Genomic DNA, 22698 nt, shown 5'->3' on the forward strand with positions numbered 1-22698 from the left:
TACCTGAGATGGTGGGTCCAACTTGAACCATCCCCTTAACCCTTCTTTCAAGTTGAGTGGTCTGCAGGCTGCCACATAGAGGAGATGAGTGTGGGTCCTGGGTTCAAGATTGGAGAGAGGTTAGATCCAGGGCTAGCAGCTCTGGCTCTCTTGCTGGGGACAGGGGAGGGTTAGGTGCTAGGGAGTTGTATATGTCTCTGATCCCACCCTTTCTTAGGCACTTGAAGACCTTTGAGGTGATCCGGAGAGAACGGTCAGATAGACTTCAGAACTTCCGTCGGGCCCGCAGCCTCAGCCCTATGAAGCGTTTCAACCTGCTGCCCACCCCAGAAGCCCTCGTCCGGGATCCTGACCTGCCTAGCCGTCGGCGAGAATACCTACAGCAGCTTCGAAAAGATGTTGTGGAGACCACTAGGTAAGGACGGGCCCAGAGCTCCCCCAGTGGGGGTTGGGAACGGGGGGCAGGGTGGGAATCAGAGTTTTGTAATATTGGCCGTAGTGAAGGATTCTCAGGATTGGCTTGAAAGAAAGGATGGGGGTGTCTTTGTGCATGTATGTATGTATACATATTGTTGTTCAGTTGCTCTGGTCATGTCCGACTCTTTGTGACATTTGGGATTTCTTGGCAAATATACTGGAGTGATTTGCCACTTTCTTCTTCAACTCATCTTGTAGATAAGGAAACTGAGGCGAATAGGGGTAAGTGACTTGCCTAGAGTCACACAGCTAGTGAGTGTCTGAGGCCAGGTTTGAACTCAGGAAAAGGAGTCTTCCTGACTCTAGGCCTGGCGCTCTATCCACTGCTCCACCTAGCTGCCATGTATGGGTATGGATATATCCATATGTACACATATGTGTATACATTTATATGTATCATTCATGATAGAACAATGTATGTATAATATATCCCACACGTATAATGTGCATATATGAAAAAGATAAGAAAAGGATGAGGATGGAGATGAACAAAGCAGAAAGAGAAATGAAGAGAGTTCTCACAGGAAAAGGGCAAGTGGAGTGGAGCCAGATGGGCTTTATTTCAGTCACCTATAACCCAGAGGTTAAGGAAACCAAATTTGGGTCTGGGATTCCTTGCTTCTGGCGTGCCCAGATGTGGGCCCTGAGCCCCAGGTCAGTTCTTCGAGTCCTTTGTTTCCCTCTGGACACCTGGGCAGAGACCACCAAGCTGTTAAGGGGCAGGCGGAGGTGTGGAGGGAGGGAAGTGGGGTCTCTGGCTTCCTGGTTGTGTGAAGAGCTTGGCATTTCCTCTTGCTCCTGATGTGGTCCCCTCCAAAGATATCGACATCTAGGTTCCTGTGTGATGTGCGGTGAGGGGCTGAGTCAGGGCGGCTTGTCTCCCATCCCTGTGGGGAGGAGTCCTCCTAGTACACCTTTCCTCCCCTTCAGGAAGCTGGAGCCCCTGTCAGATGCCAGAGGTCACCAGCTCTCTGACATAGAGGTGTTGCTCCGAGACTACCAGCGGGCCAGGGAGGAGACCAAGATGGAGATTGCTCGAGCACGAGACCGGCTGCGCGAACGAGCCGAGCAGGAGAAGCAGCGCATCCGCCAGCAGATCGTCTCCCAGCTGCAGCGGGTGTGTGCGTGACAGGGGCTGGAGCATCCGTGCTTCTGCAGCCCGTCCCCCTGGGCTGTCTCTGGCGCCTCGGAGAGCCAGAGTCGCAGCCTTGTGTGATGTATACCAGCCCTGGCCTGACTGGCCCACCCTGATGGACCCACCTGTCCTGCAGCAGCTGTGGGGAGCTTCGGAATTGGGTGGGAGCTCCTGGGGGTTTTAAGGGAGCTTTCAAGGAGGGTTGACCAATGGTCGTCTCTCCCCAGGAAGAAGCAAGACTTCAAACCCTGGTCAGTGTGAGCACTCTGTGCACCACTAGCTCCATGGATAGCCTCTCTTCCAGCCCTACCTCTGGCTATGATAGCAGCAACCTAACCTTAGCGAGCCAGAACCCACCTTCAGAGAAGCAGGTAAGGGAGGAGGAGGATGGTGAAACCGAGCTCGTGAAATGGCAGAGAGAGGGCAAAGCAGGGGAAATGCCCAGACGGTGTCCCCAGCCGGGACAGATTCAGCTGGGTTTCTGGCTCATGGCAATTGGGGAGGCAAATGAACAATCCTTTCGAGTCACTCTTTTGAGTTTTGGTCTCCCTCTGGTGTATTCAGTTCTCTCTCTGCTCTTCTCTTGCTGTCTTGGAAACCGAAGTCAGAGAGCGCAGAGAGGAAGTGAGTTGGTCAGCAGTGCTGGTCACAGCAAAGAGGTCAGAGGGTCAAGACAAAAAAAAAGACCGTTAGCTATGGCTTCCAGAAAGGGGTTGGTGGTCTGTCTCTATGAAGATGGGGGAAAGTGATCCTAGAATCAGAATGATGGATCTCTTCATTAAAGTCAGGGTCAGAAAGGGAGGATCGCATCTATCTCTTTGATGTCCTTCCTGTTCTACTAAGTTTTCTTCCCACTTCAGCGCCGCCTCTCCCCAACACCCCACCTCTGCTCTCTGCCACAGCAGCTGAGGAGGGCAGCGAGGACAATGGGTTAATTCCCCCACTGGTGCTGGTCACTTACACCAGCCCTGTTTATTGGTGGGAACTTTGGGCCAGTACTGGAGGCTTTGAGGAGTGGCTGGTCAGTGCCAAGGGACATGGACCTGCAGTGGCCATAGGGACCCAGGGCTACTGTCCAGGGAATGAACTGTATTTTGTATCACCTACCCCCGTCCAAATCCCAGCAATCCAAATGAAAAAGTTCCTCTTGGGCCATTTTAGGTGAATAATTACGGTGGAATTTTGAGGTGGGGGTTGGAGTCAGTGGGAAAAGTATGTAACTTCTATACTCCTTCCAGTTCTGAGGGTTCTCTGGGGCCCATGTCTCTGTCCTTTAGGGAAATGCTAGTTTATCTTGCTTCAAAGAGACCACTGGAGGGAATGTACGGGGCCGCTCTGTGGTGAGAAACCATCAGCTCTACCTGACGGGGCCTGTGCAGAAGAACTTAGGTCACAGTAAGTAGGGAAGAAGGGAAGCTAAGGTGTGTTGGCTTTGAGGGCTGTTTCCTGAGAGATCCTAAGGAGGGTGAGGGAACCATTAGCTTCTAGGATGTTTCCTGCTCCAGAGTTCCTGTCCCTTCCTGTGGCTGTCCCTCACCCTTATCTGTTTCCTTCCCTCTCAGAGCCTGGAGGCGAAAGCCACCGAGTCTCCTTTGATGGACCCCAGAAGTCCCTCATCAGCCAGTCAGACTCGGACAACTGCCTTTCTACCTCCCCATGCACCCTCTACCATGATCTGGTCAAACACATCCTGGCCAGCACGATGGCTGAAGTGAGCATTCAGCTGCCGGGCTTTTTTCTAGAGGAGAGGAATGAGGACAGGGAAGAGGGAGGGAAAGGGCTTTCAGGCACTTTCATGTGGGTTAGGAGAAGAGGTGCCCAGGAAATGAGATTGCATTGCAAGAGAGCCACATAGGGCAGCACCTGGCAACTCAGTGTGGCCATTGTCTACTTTCAGGTGATGGCTGCTTGTTCCGACAACCTCCAGAATCTCTTCAGCTGCCAGGCCACTGCAGGCTGGAAGTGAGTTCCTGTGACTTCCCAAGACATAGAATTTGGCCCTAACATTTCACTGTCACCATCCCCATGACCCCACCGTTCCATCTTTGTGATCTAACACCCTGGTGTTTCCTGACTCTGATCTTGTCCTTGAATACCCCTCTGAGGCCCATTTCCATAATTTTGAAATTTTGTTTTATTTCATTTAACACTTTCCTTCACCTTTTCCCTCCTCCCACAGCAAAAGGAAAAAAAAGAAAAACAAAATCTCTTACAACAATAATCATAGTCAAGAAAAACAGATTCCCACATTGGCCACATCCAAAAGTGTATGTCATATTCAGCACCTTGAGCCCAACCGCCCTCTGTCCAAAAGCGGGTGGTAACATGTTTCCTCCTCATTTGGCCCTCTGGAATCGTGGTTGATTGTTGTCTTGATCAGTTTCTTTCAAATGGTCGTTTTTTTTTTTTTAACAACAATGTTGTTAATAGTAGACATGGTTTTGCCAGTTATATTCACTCTGTGCCAGTTCATTTAGGTCCCTTTCATCTTCTCCTGTCCTAGCAGTATTCCATTGCATCCATATGCCATGATTTGTTCAGCTCTTCTCCAGTTGTCCAGCACCCCTCTCCACCCAGTTTCCATTTTTTTTTGCCACCACAAAAAAAGCTGCTATAAATATTTTTGTACGTACAGACCCTTTTTATCTTGTTTCAAAGGCCTCTTAATGGGTTACTGGGACAATGAGTATGAAAAGTTTCAGTAACTTTTTTGGGCATGGCTCTAAGTCGCTTTTCAGAGTGCCTAGAACAGTTCCCAGTTCAACCAGCAAGCGCACCAACGTGCCTATTTTCTCACAGCCCCTCCAGCACTTGTCATTTCTGTTTTTGGTCTGATTTGCCAATCTGATAGGGTATATACTTCTTTTAATTATTAGGGATTGGGAACATTTCTTCATATGGCTATTGTTAGCTTGGATTTCTTTCCTCTAGAATTGCCTGTTCTTTGATCATTTATCCATTGAAGAATGTCTATTTTTATAAATGTGAATCAGTTCCTCAAATGTCATGGAGATGAGATCTTCATTCATGAAACTTGCATAGATTTATTTGGGTCCATTTTTAATATCTCATCCATCTTCCCCATCCTCTTGCCTCTGTACTCAGGTACCAGGGTGAAGAAAAGGATGTGCTGACATATTATAAGGCATTTCCCTCCGCTACTCGGCATGGTTTCTTGGGGGCTGGGGTGGTGCCTCAGCCTCTACCTCGAGTCTGGGCAGCTGTGAGGGATCCTACCATGTGGACCCTGTATGACAAGTCCATCCAGACTGCCCAATTGTATCAGAACGTGACCAGCTCCATCAAACTGGGTGAGCCCAAGGCCAGGGTGTGGCTTAACATATTGGACACTACAGAGACCTTTGTTTTGTAGAGCAAGAAGGGAAAGATGGGAATCCTACAAGGATGAGGAAGAAGGGAGGGGAGAGGAGGGGCAAGGACTGGGTGAAGGAAGTTAAAGGCAACCCTCTTCCACGGTCAGGTGCCAATGGGATCTAAAGTGACAGAACTTCCATTTTCTTAATCTTGTGGTAAGTCTAGCCCAGCTGAAGTCGGGGAAGGGGACTGGAACAAGCATTTAGTAGACTCCTAATATGTGCTAGGCATTGTCTCAAGTACGTTTCATAGTTTGTTTTTATCCTCGCAACAACCCTGGGAGGTAGGTGTTGTGATTATCCTCATTTTGGGGGGAAGGGGCTAGGCAGTGCTGTTAAGTGACTTGCCCAGGGTCACACAGCTAGTGTTATGTGTCTGAGGCCGGATTTGAACTCAGGTCCTCCTGAATCCAGGGTCGGTGCTCTATCCACTGCGCCACCTAGCAGCCCCAAATTATCCCCACTTTTATAGACGGGAAAACTGAGGCAAACAGGCAAAGCAATGCCCAGAGTCACACATTTTGGAAGTCTTGAGGCTTAATTTGATCTCAGGTCTTCCTCACTCCAGACCCAAATGTTCTGTTCACTGCCCCAGGCTGCCTTTAGCTGAAAAGCAGGGGTCTCTGATGCTTGAGATTCAGTGCAAGGGAGAGGGGAAAAACGGTGAGAGGGCATGACTTTCTCCTGACTTCTTCTCACTCTCATAGTATACCTGGTCAGCAATACCTCACTGAGCTGTCTGAAGCAACCTCGGGATTTCTGCTGTGTCAGCTCTGAGGCCAAAGAGGTAGGTTTGTGTGCGTGTGGGGGGGAAGCGTCTGGGGCTCAGTCTTTGTGGGACAGTAGGGAAGGGGAGGCTGCCACGGTCATCAAGGCAGAGCCCTTGCCCTGCCCCTCCTGGGTAGCATCCACTACCTTTTCTGTTTTCAGGGACAGCTGACCATTATGGTAGCTCAGTCAGTGTATGACAAGTCATTGCCACGGCCCAGCAAAAACATGATCCGTGGGGAGATCTTGCCCAGTGCCTGGGTCCTGCTGCCTCACACTATCGATGGGAAGGAGGTTACTAAAGTCATTCATATGGTCCAGGTGAGCCGCTCATACTTTGCAGCTCTGTGGGGGCAGAACTTAAAGCTGGCCTAGGCCACGGCTTGCGATTGGCTTGACCTGGCCTCATAGGTCTTGGCAGTAACTTGATGACTTGGCAGACCCGTATCCAGCTCCATGACCCTGGGCCATTAACTGAAAAAAGAGAATCCCAGAGCAGCCTTGTGGTCCCATGTGTTGGTTAAGACTGTGGGGGAAATCAGCCATAGGGGAGGGGCTTTTATTGAGAAGTAGCTTCAATATTTCCTCATTAAGGAGACAATGGGTCCCTCAGAGTGGGGAAAGGGGCATGATCTTCTCTGCAGTGCTGAGAGCAACCATTTCCTTCTGGAGCCAGAGGTTGCTAGGCGTTCTCTGGCTATCGTCAGGCCTTCTAGGAGTGGGGTCATAACCATCACCACTCTATGACATGGGGGTGGAGAAGAGGCTCTCGTTGGGATGTATAGGATGTAAAGTGATTTAGCCTAGCTCACAACTCCAGTGCCTAGAGTCCCCTCCAAACTCTAATTCCATAGCAGCAAAGTCTGCTAAGGGGTCACACAGAATAGCAGTATAAGCTACAGGCACAGTAATTTTTTCCTCCAATACAACTTAGGGTTCCTACAGAGGACTGATGTCATTCTAACCTAGACACTTGTCTCAGCAACAAGTATTTCCTTTTCTGTCTTTCTTATTTCAGGTGGAACTGGGGGCTCCAGGCCTCCCCCCTGGGCTGCTGCCTCACTGTGCCAAGCAACAGCCATTGGTAATAGCAAACCTGGCTTCTTTTCTCTGTGGTTAATACCAGACTCAGAGAGATGGTTCTACTGAGAGACAGGCCCATAAGATGGCCACGTAAAGACCCTGCAGCAGATTTATGGCGGCGTTTACTGCAATATGGAGAGTGACAGTGGGATGGGATGGTCAGCAGCTCAGTCCAGAGTTGCTGGCAAATAAACACATTGCCACATGTGGCCCCACTGCAGAATGAGGGGGCCTGAGCCTGTTGGCCCTGGCTGTGCAGTGAAGGAACCACTTTTTGCAGACCTAGTTACCTCTGCGTCAGTGGCCCAGTAATATTTTGAGCCTTATAAATTAGTCCCGTCTCTCTCCACTCCCTTTCCTCCTTACACTTCACCCCCACAGCTGCCCTTCTGTTTGGTTTTTGGGTCCCACTTAATGGAGTTGGGAGAACTCAGTGAAAGGGTGGGGAAGGGTGGGCTTTTCCTAGTGAGGTGGCAGACTTAGTGACCACATAAGCTTGTCTTCATGTGGCTCAGCAAAGCAGGTAGTGGCATCCAAGGCCCTGCTTTAAATCTGCCTCCTACATTGAAGAGGGAGGGAAGGACTGGAAGGGAAGAGAGTGAGGCCCCTGAGAAACTAGATAGAACAAGAAAGGCTTTGAAGAACAGACATGTCGTCCTCACCAGGAAGGCAGTTCAGAATCCTTCCCTCCAGTCTTACAAGTTTACAAATTTGTGCTAATTTTGTTCTTTCCTCTCTTCTCCACCTTCCTTCCCTCTGGCCAAAAAAAAAAAAAAGCCAGCCTGCCCTGACAATCTTCCGGTTTCCTGTCACCAACATCCCTCAAGTAGATGCTCATTCTGCTTTAAAGCAATGAGCTTTTATTAAGAATCAACATGGGGCCCTCAAGCAGGCAGAGTGAAGGAGGCCTGACCAGGAACCAGGGACACGTCCAGCTGAGAACTCATTAAATGGGAAAGGTGATGGAGAGGCTTCACCTCACCTCATCCCCCATGTCCCAGATTCAGCTTTTGTCTGGCCCTACCTACTTTCCAGGGCCAACCTGAGGGGGAATGGAAGAGTAGCACTTACTCTGTCTTCCCCTTTCCTACATGGCTGCCTCCCGTTTTGCCAGAAGGGTCAAAATGGGGTAGACCATTCCCTCACTTCAGTACTGAATAGCGCTTGGTAGCAGATTATACTGGGACTAGCCAGAATGGGGACAAGTGTGGGTAAAGGGCAAGTTCTGTACAATATGGCAAAATTTTATTTTTTTAAGGCTTTTACAGGTCCCCTTGCCTCACCTCCACACTTTCTCCTCCTCTTCTCTATTACAGTTCCAGGTTAAGTTATTTGTATTATTGATTGCAGGGTTTTTTAAAAAACTGTTTTTAAATTTTATTTTTTAAGCAATACAATCAACAGTTGATATTAAAATTCTTATTTATGTACCACTCTATCCCCCTTCCCTTTTCAAATATTTGTCACTACTAGACTAATGGCCATATTTGGTCAGAAGCATTAGAAATACGGGAGCTCTGTGTTTAGGCTAACCTTTTGTTACCTATAGACCAGTGGTCATGTGCCCTGTGAGCTAAGAATGGTTTTAAGGTATATTAAACATTACAGCTGGCAGGTCAGGTTTGGCCCAGGGACCGCAGTTTAGTGACTGTAGCTCAGGTAGTAGTGACAAACTGGCAGCATTTTCCCATGAAGGTCATTCAGTCCAATCCAACAAGGATATACTGAGGGCCTCTTGTGCAATGCTTGCCCTGGTCAGTGATGAAGAACTGACTTCATCTGACAAGTCAGTTTACAGTGTTGTCACAACTGAGTGGATGGACCAGTGCCAATTCACTTTCACAACTGGCAGTGGTTAAAGTTTTTAAAATGCAAGAATGAAATTCAAAATTTAAATTCATTGACCAGGCTGAAGGAATAAAAGGTGACAGTAACTGTGTGAGTCACAGCCTATCAGAGCTCTTTGTCAACCTGTCACGTCATCTGAGTTTCTGGCTTTTTTTCTGGGAGTCAGGATGCCCATTTCCCAGGCCAAGGATACTTCTTGTGGATGTGGCCACTGCTAGAAAAAAATAAAGGCCTTTCCCCTTTGGCTGTTAGCTCAGCAAGCTTAACTTCTGATCCAAAGGCTGTGACTGTGTTCAGTACCATGTTATCTTGGGCTCCGCTCCTAGCTCATCTGGGAAAGGGGTGAGCACGTAGCCTTTCTATATCTTACACTGAGCTAAATCCTGGAGGATTTAGATGGAGTCTGGAGTAGTGAGGGAAGATGGTTTTTCAAAGCAACCCCTGTCCCTCTGCAGGTAGTAGGAGTAGCCCTCTTGCCTTGAAATCTTGGTCCTGGTACTGGGCCATTCAGGTCTTACCTGCTGGGGTCTGAGATGAAGGGGAAAGTGTTTACTTCTCCCCTGAGCCACTCTTTCAGTCTTAGTGGTTTTTTATCTTCTAGCAGTAATTCCATGATGTTCCTGGAAGTGCCCATGGTGAATGAATGAAAAGTGTAACCCCTAAATTAGAGCCCACGCTGTCCTGGCCTTTTCTCTGTAGAGAGGGTGATGTGTATGGGGCAGCTAAGTAGCACAGTGGATAGAGCACCGACCCTGGAGTCAGGAGGACCTGGGTTCAAATCCAGTCTCAGACACCTAACACTATCTGTGTGACCTTGGGCAAGTCACTTAACCCCATCACTTAGCCAAAGAAAAAAAAAAGAGAGAGAGAGAGAGAGAGGGCAATGTGTGTAGGAGACCCAGTACCAGGTCTCCTACTCAGCCCAGTTCAGAATTTCATGCTAGGAAGCTCAACTTCAACAATTAAGAACAAAACCTTGCTCATTCCCACAGGGCTACTAATTATAGGGGCATCCACATACTTTCAAACCCCATGTCTCTGTGGCCCTTTGTTTCTCTTTTGGAAGGAAGAGATTTAAAATAACCCTGGAACACCAGGTCCTTTGACAAAGTGATATTTAATATTTTTAAAAAATCTACTCCCTCCTCTTCCCCCCATGGGCTTCCTTTCCTGGTTCATAGACAGCATTTAAATAAGATCAGGCCCAGCCTGGCTTCCCTGAAACTAGGCCTGTTGGTAAAGCTGGGTTTTACACAAGCGAGATGTGGTCTGTTGCTGGTATCCATGATGCATTTTAAGGAAAAAAATATCTGGGCACAGAGCTGAGGAAACTGGACCTCCCAAAGCTCTACCTATGTTTTTTAAATCTTCCTAATATATAAGCAGGAAGTCAGTCTCCTGCTTTTCTAAAACCACAAAGTCCGAAGAAGCTTCTGGGAAAGCTGGCTGGCCCTTCCAAACTTTCTCTCTCTCTCTCTCTCTCACAACATCCATTGGCATATCATTTTGTTGAAGAGTCCAAGTGATAAAAGCTTCCTCTTCTTCCCTGGTAGAGGGCCCCTGGTCTCTTGCCACCTTTGTCCTGAAGATAAGACTGTTTTCTCCAGAGCTCTGGGTAGGAAACTTGAAGACTTTCCTCACCTTTGTCCACTGGGTCTGACGATGGGGCTCAGGATGCTTCTCCTCTCCATCTTCTGGTAAGGATCACTGGGTGGACAACTCCTTGCAGGATGGGACTGGGCTTTCGGTTCCTTCACGGAGGCTGTAAGTCTGGTGAGGGCCACAGCTTTTGATCGTGAGTTTAAAGGCAGGACCTCATTTACTGGCCCTAACTCTGGGCCAATACAGTCCCACGAGGTGGTCTCATCAACTCACAAGCTCTTAGCCGGGGTCCTGATACCTGTGGCTCCGCCAGAAATAGGCAAGAGAGTGTTGCTAGCTCCTCAGAGAAGTCCTAGGGGGAGGGGAAGGTATAGGGAATGGCAATAAAAGACAAACTCTTATCAGTTTCAAAGGGTTTCACAGTGACTAAGGGACATCATCCTTGTTGGCTCCCTTCTGGTCTGACCTGGAATCTCTTCCCATTTCTTCCCTGGGAGCCCAAGACAAAGTTGAAAGTAGCTCTGATAGAAGGCTTAGGAGCCACTGTATATATGGTTTGGCCTGGGAAGCTAGGCAATGCAGGAAGTGGATAGAACATTTGGGCCTGGAGTCAGGAAGACCTGAGTTCAAATCCAGCCTCAGACACTTCCTAGCTGTGTGACCCTGGGCAAGTCACTTCACCTGTTTACCTCAGTTTCCTCAGTTATAAGATGGGAATAATAACAGCACTTACCTCCTAGGGTATCTGTGAGGATCAAAAGGGCTAATTGTAAAGCACATAATAAGCACTATATAAAAATGTTAGCTCTTGGTTATTATGATCTGGCTTTGGACAATTCAATCCTGTTATCTCTCCAGTTTAGCACTTTCCTCTAATAACCCAATCTTAGCACTACTCCTAAGCCTGTAGTCTCATTCAGGATCAAAACCCAGTCTGAGCTCCCCAACATGGAGCCAGGACACCTTACCTCAGGCCAGGGCGCCTGGTGGAGACTCCTCAGGCAGGTTTCTATCTCCACCCTTCCCATTAGCCCTCGGTCCACCAGTCCCCGAAGCAGAAACAACAGCAGGTCCCACTGCAAAACAACAGTCATGTTAGACAAAGGCCAGAGGTACCAGATTGAGGCAGAGACCTATGCTGCAGAACCAGCTCCAGGACACCAGGGACGTCAAAGGCACCCACCTCTCTCGGCCGTGTATCTGCCAGAAGTCCTACGTTTCTTGGACTCAGCAGCAGCTGCAGTGGAACAGGTACTTGGAAGTCCTCATGCCAGAGGGTAAGGAGCATCTGCAGAAGTCCTCGGGCTTCCCCCCTTTCCAGCCTGTGTGGGCCTGGAGGCCCCAGGGTTGGGACTTGGTCAGCAACTGTAGGGAAAGAGGGAGGCAGTCCCTGGGCCTTTCCAGGGAACATCCAATGTGGGCATCTGTTCAAGGGCCCTCGCCTCCCTCCATCTTGGGCTGTGGTGCACAAGCACGTACACCCGAGGAGCTGGGATGCCCTACCAAGAAAAGAGGCCAATTCCACGGAGCACTTTGCAAGCTGCTGCTCGGAAATCGGGCACAGGAACTGCGAAGATCAACAAGAAGGGGAAGAAGGGGATTGAACATCAGCAACCAGAACAACTAAAAGCATCTCCCCAGCCGAGTCCCGTCTCACCTGCCGGCACTGAAGCGTCTCCTTCAGCTGCTGCAGGAGTGTACCCAGCTGCTCTGGGCTAATTCCCTCCTCCGGATCCCGGGGCCCCACGGTAAGAGCGAGCACATCCTACAGAAGGAAAGCGGGGCAGGCAGGAAGAACCATCACAAGGGGCCCAAGAACAACTCCTGGGTCCCCTGACTGCACTAAATAGAGCAACTGAGGTCAAGAGGTAGCCAGAGGGCTAAGCAGTGGCTTGGAAAGAAAAGGTGATAGAGCTAGAAGACCTCTCCTCCCCACTTATTCTAGGGCTGGGGTAGGGCCAAAACTAATCATTTTCCCAGGGGCAGTTCTACCTATTCCTTAAACAGGACAGGGAAGGAGACATAAGGGTATCTTGATAATCCTTCCAGGCATCTTAAGCTCTCCTAGTTTCTTTTCCTCTTTTTCTGTCCTTCCCAGAGTGAGGAAAATAGCTGGTCCTGCCCCTCTCTCTATACTGAAGGCCTCTCTAGCTTTCTCTTCTCCCTCCTTTCCTACTCGGTCCTATTTTCCAAACCTTTACATATCTGTTATTCTTTTCCAGACCATCCCAACAATACCACATTTCTGAACCACTGTCCCCTTAAATCCTTTGCTAACATTCACTCTCCTACTTCCACCTGATGTGTGGCATCAATCTGGCTAGTGGGCTGTATTCCATTTCCCGCTTCTAGACACCCAACAATAACGGGAATGGAATTATGAAGGCAACTTATCAAATCAATATGAATTCACTGATGGATGGAAGAAATGGAGAATAACCCAGGGAAATGGGAGAGAGCTGTATCTTTGAATACTAGAATGGAAGTAATGAGAGGGACAGTGGGGGAAAGGGTAGCTGTGTACTTTGATCTCGGAGATGAGGTGGGAGGGGAGGGGAGCATGGTGCTCACAGGCACGGGAGCAGCCCCTCCTCTCCCCCTGGGCAGCTACATCAGGACCCTGGGCTCGAAGTGTTCTGCTCAGAGCGGCTTTCACCTCCCTCCGGATCAGGGCTACAGGCAAGAAAGAAGAGTGACCTAAGCCAAGCTGTAAGCCAGGCCTTTCCACACATTCCGGACTTCAGTCAGTTCTTCACTCCCCCAGGACTTTACCTGTGATGTTGGCTGATAACCAAGCACAGGCCTTCTCCACTGCAAGACCTACAGCAATCTCCTCTGCACTCCTCAGGACCTGTGACACATATCACCACCACCACCATGGATAACCACAGGAAGAGGAGTTCTGTCTCCAGTGAGGGGAAGCAGCTCTCCCAGTGTCTTTTGCATCCTGGTGGGATCCCTGTGTCTTTCCCACCCTGCCCATGCCAATGTGCTAGATTTACTGAACCCCCTACATACGGCTGGGGAAGTCTCCTCTGGCAGCAGCACCCGCACAGCCTCAGGGGCCTTCTTTCTGCAAAATCTGAAATGAGGAGGAAAAATACAGAAAGTTGCCCGAGTCCACAGGCCATGAATTAAGTTTGGAAAGAACACGTGTTATCTTGTTTGACATCACTACAGTTCCTTCCTTGGTCTAGAGGGATTCCTTCCTATCTGGCTGACAGGAGAGAGCTAACAGCTGTATGTGTATATGTGTGTGTGTATGTGTGTGTGTGTTCCAATGCAGAGTGATATTTATTTGGTAATTCACAGTCCCAGGTGGCTGAGGCAATCAGGTGACTTGCTGTGCCTCTGTTACAAGTTACATTTGAGTTACTTTTTAAAAGTTCTATCTGGAAAAGGAGATGGGTAAGGATTATTGGGACTGGGAAGAAAAAAAAACCTCACCAAGGGAAATGAGAAAAAAAGTGTGAAGGAAGCTCTAAATAAGACAAGGGCAAAGCTCCACAGAGAAGAAACTTGGGCTCCTTTCTATGACCTGCCTCTGCTAGGCAAGTGGCCACCTCAGGGTTTCCTTGTGCTGAATCTCTTTCATGTCACTCCCCAGTCTGCCCTCCCTTTATTTCCCTGCTTAGATTTTTTTCCTTTTGAGGCAAATTTTCACCTTCATGTGATGGATGAATTGAAGGTACCAGAAACGGGACCCAAGGTGAGGGAGAGGGTGGAGAGTTCAGAGATCTCTGATTCTTACTCTCGCCCTTGAGTCAAGGCTTGTGTCCCCTCTGGGCAGATCTGTTCACACAATGCCTCCAAGAGCTGGGCCGGGGCTCCCCCTTCCTGTTCCTGCTCCCCAAGCTGCTCCTGCAGCAGTGATTCTGCTTGTCGTACCAGGTCTGCTACAAATGTTGCCCTATATTGGGAAATTTAGGGAAATTGAGTCAGAAAATGTTTAACAAGTTAACTGCCCCCACCCCCTTCAGTGCAGAACAAAAGGGGACGGGGGAGACGGGGCTCAGGCCTCTCACTTAAGGTGTTTGATGCAATTGGATCCAATTCTCTCAGCAACAAATTCCACCGTCCTTCGAAGAGAAGGCGGCTGGTTGTGGAAGAAGGCTTGGGCGAGCTCTGCCTGTGGGAAAATAAGCAAGACAGAGGGGCCCCGGGTCACGTCAACTGACTTCTCAATCTTCTCCATCCTTCTAGTCATCTCTGCGGTCTTTCTCTGCATCACCTGCAGCCCTTGGGACGTTCTGGTGGCCTGAGGCCCCAGGGCAGTAGTCGAGGTTGGCGTGATTTTCCTCACAAAGCCCCCGCTCCGTCCACTGCTACCCGACACCCAGGAAGCGAGCAGTTTCCGCAGTTCTCCTGGAGTAAGAGAGAGGCTCCCGTCATCCCAGAAGCTCCTTCTCTTCTAGATTATGGAAACTCTCGAGATGCGGCGCTCATCATCTCCTCAAGTAATACACTCAGCGTGTTGAGGACTTGAGAGAAACTGGAAAGTCATCCCCTTAGGAGGTCAAAAGACTGCTGAGAGGTGGAGGGCTACAGCCAGCCTCTCACACCGAGCACCAGGATTTTACCCTGGAAGAGAGTCAGATGCTTACCAATGAAAGGGCAGCAAGTGTAGAGAAGCTGTTGATCCACAACAGGCATTGTGTCCTGGGAGAAGGGAAAGCGAGATGCAGGTCATCTAGTCAAAACATTTACAAATGAGGAAATTGAATGGCTTAAGGTCACACAGAATATGGCAGAGGTAGGATCTGAAAACAGGTCCTCTGACTCCAAAATGAATAATGTGTAGACACACAGACACACACACTGACTAGTGAAAGCCCTGTGTGGGAGGAAGTTCAATTATTAGCCATTTATATTTTGCAGATAAGGAAACTGAGGTTCAGAAAAGTTAAACGACTAGTCCCGAGTCACACAATTAAGTAACAGGCAGGACTGGGGCTTGAATCCAATTCCAGTCCTGGGCTCTTCTGTCCCTTGGCCCCGTCACTCACTAGACCCTGCACCAAAGCCACTGTGTCTCCTTCCAAGGTATCTGGCCGGCCTTCTGCCAAAAAGAACAAATCTTCTGGAACTGTGGGGATCTAGGAAGAGGTCAGGGCAGACACAATCAGTTTTTCAGAAGATTATCATTCAACTTCATAGTAGCTCTCAGTGAGACTAGAATATCCTCCGTCCCACCCCCCTTAAGACCTGGTCCCAACTGTGCTCAAAACCCAAACACCCTCCTTTCCCAATACCTGGAAAAGCCATCCCAGCACAGCAAGGAGCAGCAGTTTGTTCAAGAAGCATATTCTTTTACTCTCTTCTGATAAGATCAGGCTCCTAGAAGCAATTGGATGGTGTGAATGAGATTTATGAAAAAGAGAGAGAGGACTAATATGGATGGGAAACATTACTAAAGGAAATCAATGTGTTGTAGATACCCCTCCTGCTGGATAGCAAGTAAGGACAGACTGATGGATGAGCAAATATATATACGCTATTTTTCCAGGGATCATATATTGTCCTCCTTTCAGGTTTGCAGCTAATTCATGGTGTAGCCAGGTGATGGAGACAAAGAATCCATACTAACTCAGCTACTTATAGCTCTTTAAAAACTAGTCAAGGAATTATATCCCCAAGTTCTATTCCAAGACCCCTTGTTCTGCACTCTGCCTGCTCACCGGTATAACTGCAGTAGGAGAGAGAAGACATTCTGGTAATAGTCCAGTAAGGGAGCAACGTGGTCAACAAAGGAGAGGAATTCCACCAACCAGGGTACAGTGAGCACAGCCTGGTGATTCTGTAACCCCTGCTGCAGCAAAGTCAGCACGTCCAGCACAGGAGGTACCTGGGGGGAGGGAGGTACATCATCATTATTAGGTGAGGACCAGAGAAAAGCTGTGGGTGAAATGAAAGAGCTATCATTACTGAAGCAAGAGAGCAAACAACAGTTGTTCCTTCCCTACTGACGGTGACAGTGTCAGGTAACTTGTTCATCTCAGGCCCTGTACTGCTGCTGCCAGCTCCCCATCAGGCCCCTCCTGGTTTACCTGGTTCCTGAGGGCCAGGGCTGAGTCTTGTAGCTCATGAGTTGGGGGTGGCTCAGGGCTACGATAAGGAAGAAAAGCCACAAAGCCCAGGAACTTGGCCAGAAGGCGGAGACTCAGCAACACTGAGGCAAACTGTCTCCTTTCATCCTATGGGAGATCAAGAGGAATGAGGTCAAGATAAGTACCTTGTATGAACCTCAAGTCTATAATCAGTCCTGTCAGTACAGTCACCCTCTACCCAAAGTCAGAATACTTTCCCCACTCCTTTATTCCCCACCCCCCACCCCTCCTCCCCAGTCCTAGTCTTTTCTACCTGCCGGTCCACATCAGACTCCCCATCCTCCTCACTAGGTTATGCTGGGGCAGGGCAAGGTCATTAAGTTCTCTGATCTTCAAACTCAGACTGTCCATAAGGTGCTGGTTAAATTGAAAACTAGGAAGGAAGAAAGACAACATGATACTGAGGACAATAATGTGAAAGCAATAACGTTACAGCGGTAAAGTGAGCTCTGTATGCCTTTGCGGATGAGAAAGGAGATGACAAGAGATTGGAAATTTAATCTCAAACTGTTAAGAGCTAAAAGGAGCCTGAGAGATCATCTAGTACAAATGCTTTATTTACTATATGAAAGAGAATGGAAAACTATTTGCTCTATACACCAGTTAAAAATTTCTGGACTTTGCTACTGGTAGGCATTGTCCCCCTAGACACTCACCTGCTGGCACTTAAGATGAAGTCACGGAAAAAGCCTTGCCAACCAGGAAAGGTAGGTGGTGGACAGGGTCCACTACTACTCTGAGGAGCAACCAGTCGCTCCTGCAGACGTTGAAGCCGCCCCAGCTTGTCAGCTCCTAGCATGCTTAACACATCCGGGTCAGGAGCCTCACCCAAAGCCATTCCTCCAGTACCTGAAGGGCTCTGACACATCTGGGACAGGAAGAAAATACAGCAGAAATAAGTTAGAAACAGAAAGTTTCATTTACGGGGAGAAATGGGAACCTAGGAAATTAGGTTAACAAAGGAGAGGCTTCAGCGTAGTAAGATTTAGAGGAAAACCCAGTGTTTGTTAGTCAATGCAGAGTGAATAAGCAGCTCTCGATCTGCTCCAACCTCCCAATTAACAAGGCAGGGAGTAGGGTCACTTCTCCCATCTAAGCTTATCTTTAGATGTGGAATCCCAGCTTCTAGGTTGAGGTTTCCCCAGGACCTGCCACCCCTACCTAACTTTCCTAAAATTCCAGCTCCTCCCTGGATTACCTCAACCCCCTTTCTGTCTCCTGACTGATAATGGCCCCAGGCTTGGGGATCAGTAGTAATGTGGGCATCACCTGAAGAAGCTGTTTCTGAAAAAGTCGAACAAAATGGCTGTGGCTGGAGGAGGCAGAGAGTTGACTCATCATGGATCTACAGAGCGATCAAAGAAAGGGTAGACTATGAAAAGAAGTACGGAAAAGTCCAAGTAGGGAGGAGAAACTGCCTGTCTCTATGTGTGCTCTTTATTGAGAGTCTTTGTGTGATACTTTACAGAGCTGGTCTTAACAAAAAATAGAAAGATGAGAAGCTTGTCCATAAGAGACAAGATTATATAAGATGTTAGTGGGGTTTAAACCAAGCAAGCAGGAGCTCAGCCCTTACAATCTTTACCATTAAAAGCTATGATCATGAGTTGATCATCTGCCAATAAAGAAAAATGGAGAAACTCGGAGAAACTAACTGAAGAATTCTGGCCCAGATGATCAGGGCCCCCCTGAACCTGCACAACCATAGGAACAAGGGTCAAACTAACCCTGCTTAAGCTATCTCTGAGTAGATGAATGCAGGGGTCAATGAGTATTGGAGAAGTAGTAGGAAGGGGCAAAAGAATGAACAGTTTTGTCAAAAATCCAAAATCTATCCCTCCACAATCCAGCTAGTGTAAGACTACTGGGCTGTTTCTTTGCTGGAGGCAAGGAAGAAAAAAACACCCCTATGTAAGGGTACCTACCTGATCCTGCTGCCTAAGCCCTTCTCAAAATCCCAGCCAGGCTCCTCATGCCGATCTTCCCATTCCCGGAGTACCTCATAAAATACATCCCTAAGAAGAGAGACAACAGATTGTCTGGCCAATAAGGGCTACTAAACCATGCTCTGTGACAATCCACCCATCTTTGGGTACCAGCACTGCTAGAAAAGCTGGGTATAGGGATTCCTTATTTTAATCCAAACAAGGTTCACTAACTACTCCAAATATGATGATGATTCCTTCAACCAAGGGGTTAGCTATTGCACAGCCACCAACATAGCATGTAATATAGATTTTTAGATGCATTGTAATGGACCCATGTAGATTCATCCATTTATCTCCTCATCCCATCTCTCTCATCACTAAATGACAGGCATTTTCAAACAGGTGGTTGGGGTACAGTCTGTGGCAGAGAAAGACAATGAAGGTTAACAAGCCATATGGGCGATCATATCCATTACTTGGGCTTTATCAGTGCCACGCTCCCGGTTCCCATGGTAACAAATACCACCTATCCCAGAGAAAAACAACTCCTCACCCTCATTCCCAAATCCTGCTTCCCTAATCACCTCTGTTTCTTGAAAGTATGGAAGGCCCGGTCACTAGAGAAGTTTGCGCGGTTGTCTGTTTCTGGCTGAAAGGAGACAGCCTGGGCAGGGGGTGATAGCAGCAGAGAGACCTAAGGCATGGTGGGAGTATCAAAGTTAAGCCAGCAGTCATCAGAGATCAACCACAGACTCTCTGTGCATTCACCCCTGCCCACAGAGCTAGCCCTAATCACAGCACAAAACTGAAGAGTTTGCAAATTATTTGGCCGAGTCATTGGTACTGCTTGTACTCTGCAAGTCTAAGAAAGACTGAAGTTTTGGGTAGAGGAGTCAGGTCCAGTTTAGGATGAATACCTTAGCAGTACTGCCTTCGTAGGCATCCCGGAGCCGGCCCTGCAAAGTAGGAGAGAAGCAAAGCAGGCGCTCATTCTCAGCTAGCAGCTTCAATGTCCCTTTGTCCAGGTGAGAAAGAACCCTGGGTGGGGGGATGAGAATGGTCACAACAGAGAATAAGCCACACAGAAACCAGAAGGGTAAAGCTATGAGAACTGGAGGGAGCATGACAGATTGAAGGTTTAGAGAAGGTGTAAGTGAGTTGTGAGGTCTGGCTTGGGAGACATACAAAGTGCCTAGAGGTAGCACAGTAAAAGGAAAAGCGGTTCTGGAATTAGAAGACCTACGTTCAAATCTCATCTCTGATGTTCCCTACTTGTATGATTTTTGGCCTTTCCTCATCTGTAAAATGAGGGAACTATACTAGATGACCTCTGAGGTCCTTTCCAATTCAAAATTTATGATCCTATGAACCCTGGGGAAGAGATAAAAGGGGGGTAGGGACAGAAGAGCCCAAAAGACTACTACAGTTCTGAGAGAAGGAAGAGCAGTGTGACTGCGGGCATAAAAGAAAATAAGTGCTTACAGAGGAGGCCTGGAGAGAACAGGTCAAGAACATCAGGCACAAAAAAGAGGTGAGCCACCAACACATTGATCATGTGGGGTCAAGAGTCAAGCTAAGTGCTCCACCTGGCTGCCAAGAAAACAGGGATGAATGAGAAGGTTCAGGTGACTACACTAGTAAAACTCACTGGAACTGATGCTCCAAAACCTGTACTGCAAAAAACACACAGTCATGGATATTCTGGAATAGTGGCCTCTTGAGGGGACCTAGAGGGACAGAATGGAGCATTAGCCAAGTGTATTTTCATCTTAAGAGTTGACCCACAACATGCTTCTGCATGGAATGCTCTCCTACTGACCCTGAGGCTGGGTTCCAGGTCATCTTCTTCAACACCAATCATTCGTCGGACAGTAAGCAGCTGAAGAACAAAGAACAGCTCCAAGAAGAGGCTTGGGACCAGATTCTCTGAAGAAAAGTGAGGGACATGAAAGTACTGAGTCCCTTTCACTTCATATTAAGTTTCTCCCACTGCTTCATCAACTTTCTCTTGCCTCGTTCTCTACTGCAGCTCCCCTGGACAGAGATTACTCACCAGTAATACAGGATGAATAGACCACAGCTACCAACTGCAGCCTCTGCTGACAGGAAACCTTGCCAGGGTCTGCAGGTTCTGGTGTAAGGCTCCCAGTTCGACTGGGAAGAGGAAGACCAGATTCCAGGGCAGAACCGACAGGTGCGGGTGACTGATGCCAGCTTAAATCTGAGGGTATATAAATAGGAGGACATTAACCACACTCGGGTCTGTCTTTTCCTTTGTTCCAGAGCCCCCAAAACTCTGCAGGGAATTCCAAAATGGGAAGTGTGCCCAAATAAAGGATCCCACAGTTCCCAGTAGGGAAACAATAGCCCAAACAGCCCTGCAGATTCCCTCGTGAGAGGCGACATCCCAAAGAGAAGCAATGCCATACCGCTCCTTCCTGAGCATCTCTCTCTCTTCCTGGAGACTGCCGCACCCTTGGGGAGGGTCAAGGTCCCAAGGACCATTGTCCAAGACTTGGGGCTGGGAACTCGGGGCCTGGCTGATTGGGGGTGAGGTGAAGCAGATCTTGGGCTTGGAGAGAGATCGCTCTGCGCTCACCCTGGTTGGGTTGATCCTCCGGGAAGGTTTCACCCTGCTAAGAGCCGCCACAGGCTTTCTTCAAACTTCTATTCCCGAAGACCTATCTTCTCCAACCCTTTAACAGTCTGCCCCGTCTCATCACGGGATCACGTTTAGAGGTGGAAGGGACTTAAAGTCCCTCTAGTCCAACCCCCTTATTTGACAGATAATGAAACTGATGTCAGGGAAGGGGGGATGCTTTGTCCCAGATCGCACAGGTACTAATGGGGTGGATTTCAGCCTTTAAATCAGCATCCTGAACTCCAAACCCCGCCCCCCATAAGTTTTTTCTCATCCCCAGTCCCCCAGAGAACCCTCACTTTGATGCTGTCCCTGATATGGCCGCATGCAACACCAGGACTTTGATCGGTTCCAATGATCAGTGCCGCCCCCTCCCCCCCCCCCCGCCTCATCTCCTGGGAAGAACATGTATTGGGGGGGTCCTCACCCAGCGGGGCCAGGGGGCATGGAGCCCACGGGGGGGAACTCCTCTAGGTTGCTGAGGTTCAGGGGCTCAGCGGGCGAGGAGCTGGGGCTGCTCGAAGCCCTTGGCCTCCAGCCCCCTCCCCAAGGCGGGCTGTCTCCGCTGCCCCCCTCCTCCGGGCCCCCCGCGCCGCGGCCCCCCCTCTCCCGGACGGGTCCTCTCCTCCTCCCGCCCCCTCCGCGGCGGGCCAGCGCGGGCTCCCCGAAGGAGGTGGCCGGTGGCTCGGCTGAGGCCGGGAACAGCTGGCTTCGCACCCCGCGGCCGCTTCCTCGCGCCGCGCCGGAGCCCCCCGGCCGCCCTGCCGAGGCCCCGGGAGCCTTGGCCGGGGTCGGGGGGCCCTGGGGGAGGGCGCGGCTGCTCTGCTCGCGCAGGAAGTTCAGCAGGAACGGCACGAATTCCTTCCGCAGCGGCTCGAGGGGCGCCAGCGCGGCCGCCTCCCCGGGGGCGTCCTGGAGGGAGGGAGAAGAGTGCGGGAGGCCGGACCCGGGAGCCCCACAGCTCGCCCGGGCCCGGCCCGCCTCCCCCCCGTGGGCCCGACAGTCCTGGCCTGCCCTTCCCGGGGAAGGCCCGGTAGCGGCCGCTACGCGCCTCCTACCTCCGCGCCCCAGACTCCGCGCGCCAGCCAGCGCACGGCGACCGCCGCCGTCACCTCCTCCCGCAGCAGCGCCTCCAAAACGGCCGCCATCCCGGCTGGGGCGTCCCTCCGCGACTGCGCAAGCGCGCGCGCGCGCCGAGAGGCGGGGCTCGGGCGCCGAGCAGCCCGACCGTTGGCCGCCCGAGGCTGCGAGAGCCGCTGAAAGCGCGGGGCGAGCGGTGGGCGGGGAGAGCGGCCGGAGGCCAGCCTGCGAGCGGGTTGGGCCGCAGGGCGGTGAGGAGCGGGAAAGGGAGGCTGGCGAGCTGCTGCCCCGGAGGGAGCCCCCAAGGGCGTGAGGTGGCGCCCGACACTGCGCGGCCGGACCCCGCCCGCGGAGGAGGAGGAGGAGGAGGTGGAGCGAGCGCGCGCCCTCGAGGTAGGGAGGAGGAGCGCCCGCCCGCCGCCAAGAGGGGGCCCCGGCCTGCGGGCTCCGAACCCGGGCTCCCGACTTTGTGCTACTTTGCTAACTTCTCGCCAGTATCCTCGGCTTCCAGTCACAGCGTCTTACTCCGTGCATTTACAAACGCCCGTCTTCGAGCTTCACCAGGCGTCCGAGACCCTCGCTGACCACCACCTGAGCCCGTGCCCTCCATGGCCCTGCGGGGGGCCTCCAGGCAGGCCACACTAGTGGAGCCTTG

The 22698-nt window shown here is 50.2% G+C and overlaps 2 protein-coding genes across 2 annotated transcripts in view; one reads left to right on the top strand and one right to left on the bottom strand.

Annotated features, from left to right (window-relative positions):
• The window catches only part of STARD9 (StAR related lipid transfer domain containing 9), a 149024-nt gene extending 137371 nt beyond the window's left edge, over window positions 1-11653 (top strand). The window contains 10 exon segments of the mRNA XM_078151366.1: window positions 218-415; window positions 1408-1594; window positions 1840-1983; window positions 2890-3007; window positions 3175-3323; window positions 3510-3574; window positions 4718-4923; window positions 5694-5773; window positions 5917-6075; window positions 6773-11653. Coding sequence (XP_078007492.1) covers window positions 218-415; window positions 1408-1594; window positions 1840-1983; window positions 2890-3007; window positions 3175-3323; window positions 3510-3574; window positions 4718-4923; window positions 5694-5773; window positions 5917-6075; window positions 6773-6874 — 1408 coding nt within the window. The 3' untranslated portion in view covers window positions 6875-11653.
• CDAN1 (codanin 1) lies at window positions 3729-22139 on the bottom strand. The gene is given in 29 exon segments (XM_078151367.1): window positions 3729-10639; window positions 11256-11363; window positions 11471-11652; window positions 11791-11854; window positions 11945-12052; window positions 12812-12960; window positions 13060-13138; window positions 13306-13369; window positions 14039-14197; window positions 14313-14416; window positions 14519-14652; window positions 14892-14946; window positions 15294-15383; window positions 15540-15624; window positions 15966-16132; window positions 16335-16481; window positions 16648-16688; window positions 16691-16767; window positions 17051-17262; window positions 17664-17739; window positions 18320-18409; window positions 18907-19016; window positions 19240-19360; window positions 19971-20049; window positions 20150-20248; window positions 20376-20543; window positions 20747-20958; window positions 21391-21875; window positions 22022-22139. Coding segments are annotated over 29 exon segments (3681 nt in total). The 5' UTR covers window positions 22112-22139; the 3' UTR covers window positions 3729-10513.
• Between the last annotated feature and the right edge of the window lie 559 nt (window positions 22140-22698).

This window comes from Phascolarctos cinereus, unplaced genomic scaffold (genome assembly GCF_003287225.1).
Source record: "Phascolarctos cinereus isolate Bilbo 61053 unplaced genomic scaffold, phaCin_HiC Scaffold_3;HRSCAF=262, whole genome shotgun sequence".
NCBI classification, from domain to species: Eukaryota; Metazoa; Chordata; class Mammalia; order Diprotodontia; family Phascolarctidae; genus Phascolarctos; species Phascolarctos cinereus.